Source organism: Rhamphochromis longiceps, linkage group LG5 (genome assembly GCF_057381845.1).
Source record: "Rhamphochromis longiceps isolate RC_006_pf linkage group LG5, R_longiceps_female_GT1.1, whole genome shotgun sequence".
Lineage (NCBI taxonomy): Eukaryota > Metazoa > Chordata > Actinopteri > Cichliformes > Cichlidae > Rhamphochromis > Rhamphochromis longiceps.
In genome coordinates this window covers 7,412,427-7,416,069 of record NC_140561.1, presented here as the reverse complement: position 1 = coordinate 7,416,069, position 3,643 = coordinate 7,412,427, and the positions used below count along the sequence as shown (strand labels likewise).

The window sequence follows — 3,643 nt, the reverse complement described above, 5'->3', positions numbered from 1 at the left end:
ATATAACGATTCAGACTTCAGAGGGTTAGAAGCTTATGCAATCCAGTGACCCGGCAATTGCCAGATCCCATGAAATGAATGGGCCACCAAAGGATAAGCATCTGATGCCCCTCACCATCTTCTTATTGTGGTTCGCAAAATCTTTCTACTATAGCTGTCGAAATTAACGCGTTAATTGCGATAATTAAATTTTGGAATTAATTACGTTAGAATATTTAACTATTTAGCGCAACACGCAGATAAGTCCCATAATTCCACTTGATTTGTTTACCGCGCCACTGAAAATGGAGAAGCAGGAACAGGATGGCCTTCTGGATGGGGAATTTAAATACAAGAAGAACATAGATGGGACAATAAACAAACGCGTTGTAATTTGCACTCACTGTAGTAAAGAGTTTCAATTTCACCATTCAAATTCGACCTTAAAATACCACCTTAATGCCAAACACGCGTTTGTCGGGGCAGCAGCTTCACCCGGCCTGCGTCAGACCACTCTTAGTGAACGCAGGCCACTCGGTAAGTCTTCTTTGGACAAACTGACCGACAATATAGCCAAATGGATAGCAAAGGACTGTAGACCGCTAAGCATTGTGGAGGACAAGGGCTTTGCGGATGTTTTAAAGGTCGCATCTCAGGACGCGTCCTACAAGCCCCCAGCGAGAAGCACAATAACAATTCGAATCCACGAACTGTATGAAACGGAGAAAAAGAAAAAAGAAGAGGCTTTAGTTCACACAGAATGCGTGGCTCTGACAGGAGACCACTGGACATCATTGAGTAATGACAATTACCTGGGAGTTACTGCGCATTTAATCACTGAAGCCTGGGGTCTGACATCCTTTGCGCTGACTATAATGAAAACGGAAGAGCGGCACTTTGCGGAGGCTTGTGCAGAGCAGTTCCAGACTGTTGCTCGCAGGTGGAGAATTGAGGAGAAGGTGACAACAGTAGGCACGGACAGTGCGCGCAATATGATCGCCGCGGCTCGCATCATGCCATTCAATCACATGCCGTGTACCGCGCACATTCTACAGAGATGCATCACAGTGAGTCTCGCAGACAGTGGCTTTGTCACTGCGCTGGCCAAATGCCGCAAAATTGTTGGACATTTTAAGCACAGCCCAGCAAACACAGCAGAGCTGAACGCAGAGCAGGTGTCACTGGGGCGCAAGCAGGAGCCGTTGGCCCAGGACGTGCCTACGCGCTGGAACTCCACGCTGGAGATGGTGAAGCGCTTGATCCGCAACCAAACTGCAGTAACCGCGACTCTGGATAAACAAAAGCATAAACTTGTCCTCCTGACGCCTCCAGAGTGGGACAAACTCCAGAGACTGGAGACACTTCTAGAGCCCTGCAGGTGAGCCTGTCATTGTGACCATAATTGTAGGTTTAGATTAAATGTATCAAACATACATCTTAAATCAGTTTTGTTATTATGAAAATGTCTTATTTAAAAAATAAATGAAATCAAATATTTTATTAATATTACCTAGTATTAAAAAGCTTTTTTTAATTTGCTGTCTTATCTGTGTGTGTGTGTGTGTGTGTGTGTGTGTGTGTGTGTGTGTGTGTGTGTGTGTGTGTGTGTATTCCACTGCAGATATGTGACTGAACTGCTGGGAGGAGAGGCCTACGTCTCCTGCTCTGTAGTTCTACCAGCCTTCTGCCACCTGTGCCGTGTCATGGAAGTAACTGATGAGGACCCTGCATATGTGGTGAGGTTTAAAGAGAAGTTTAAGGAAGACCTTGCTTCCCGCCAGGAACATACCAACTATGCATGGCTCCAGATCGCAACTGCACTGGACCCACGTTTTAAAGACCTACGCAGTGTGCCCAAGACTGACAGAGAAGCAGTGTGGACCACACTGGCAGGCATGCTGCATGAAGACTCTCCTAGAAGATCACACACTGCAGAAGAAGGTCCAGCCAAGAAGAGGCTGAGCCTGCTGCAGATGGACTCTGACTCTGAGTCAGAGGAGGAGGTACAGCAGGACAGAGCCATACAGCGCTACAGAGCAGAGCCCTGCACTGCCTTAGAGGACTGTCCCTTACAGTGGTGGGCAGCTCATGCAGGAGCCCACAGCCAGCTGGCCCGCCTTGCTCGCAGATACCTGGCCACTCCTGCCTCCACAGTGCCCTGTGAGAGGCTGTTCTCTGTAGCAGGGCACATTGTGAACAAGAAGAGGTCTGCTCTGCACTCAGAGAACATGGACAAGTTGGTTTGTCTCAGCAACTGGCTGAAGGATGAGTAGACCAGAGGACCGTGTGTTTAGAGCTTGTTCTATATTTGAATGTGATTTAAACAATACTTTTCACTGTTGTTCATATTTTTTTGCACTAATCTACCTTACCCAAAAGGATGATTGGAGATTTTTTCTATTTTGCCTGTTGAATTAGGCCTATGTTCTGTGAACTTGAAGATGTATATGGTGTATATGACAAAATTATGAACATGGTAATAAATCCGGTCAATTTCTAGCAAACCAGCTAAAAATAAATAAAGAAAAAACAACTATATGTGCTGTTCAAGATTCATCTGGGAACACAATATATGATCCGATACAAATAAACAACATTTTCAGGGATTTCTATAAAACGTTGTATTCACCACAAATAAACCCATCTAAAAAAGAAATTGATCATTTTTTGGACAACATAACTCTTAAAAATTATTGGACACTCAAGCAATGGCACTGGATTCACCACTGACACCAGGTGAACTCCAGGAAGCTCTGATAAGTATGCCCAATAATAAGGCTCCAGGTCCAGACGGCTTTCCTGCAGAATTCTACAAAGAATTCTGGTCGATTCTAGCACCAGTTTTCTACAGAACGTTGTTGGAAATTAAAGAAAAGGGCAGACTTCCATCAAATATGAATTCTGCAAACATTAATCTCCTGCTAAAACCAGGCAAAGACCCTGTATATCCCTCAAGCTATCGTCCAATATCCCTTATAAACGTAGACCTTAAAATAATCTGCAAAGCTCTCTCAAAGAGACTGGAGAAAATAACCCCCCTCTTAATTCATCCTGACCAAACTGGTTTCATAAAAGGTAGGCACTCATCAACAAATACACGTAGATTACTTAATTTGATAGACTACTCATACAGTAAAAACCTAGAAACTACAATATTCTCTTTAGACGCAGAAAAAGCATTTGACAGAGTTAACTGGAAATTTCTATTTGCAACTTTACACAAATTTGGTTTTGGATCCTCTTTCATAAACTGGTTAAAAATATTATATAATTCCCCAACAGCTTGTGTCAGAACAAATGACCAGACATCCTCCAGCTTCTGTCTCTTGAGGGGCACCAGGCAGGGATGCCCACTCTCCCCTTCACTGTTTGCAATTTTTATTGAACCACTAGCAGCAGCAATTAGACAGAATTCAGTAATTAAGGGCATAAAATGCAAGAACGTGGAACATAAAATCAGCCTTTATGCGGATGATGTGTTACTCTTTCTCCAAAATTCACAAACCAATATCTCTGGGGTGATTGAATTGATAAACTCTTTTGCAAGAATATCAGATTACTCAATTAACTGGTCAAAATCTACAGTTCTACCGATTAATTGCTCCCTCCATAATTCCTCTTCTACACCACTGCAATCGGGAAATATAAAATATTTAGGTATTAA

General features: G+C 43.3%; 1 protein-coding gene across 1 annotated transcript; it reads left to right on the top strand.

Annotated features, from left to right (window-relative positions):
• Nucleotides 1-3,290, top strand: LOC146669134 (E3 SUMO-protein ligase ZBED1-like). The gene is made up of 2 exons (XM_085405582.1): nt 1-1,357; nt 1,601-3,290. Exons 1-2 carry the CDS (start codon nt 285-287, stop codon nt 2,250-2,252), a joined length of 1,725 nt encoding a protein of 574 aa, XP_085261708.1. The 5' UTR covers nt 1-284; the 3' UTR covers nt 2,253-3,290.
• Nucleotides 3,291-3,643: the final 353 nt, after the last annotated feature.

Bases quoted from the DNA above. Each gene is read 5' to 3' on its own strand.
- LOC146669134 (XM_085405582.1), top strand. From the start codon at position 285: ATGGAGAAGCAGGAACAGGATGGCCTTCTGGATGGGGAATTTAAATAC. The intron at 1,358-1,600 runs GTGAGCCTGTCA...ATTCCACTGCAG, and splicing joins ACACTTCTAGAGCCCTGCAG to ATATGTGACTGAACTGCTGG.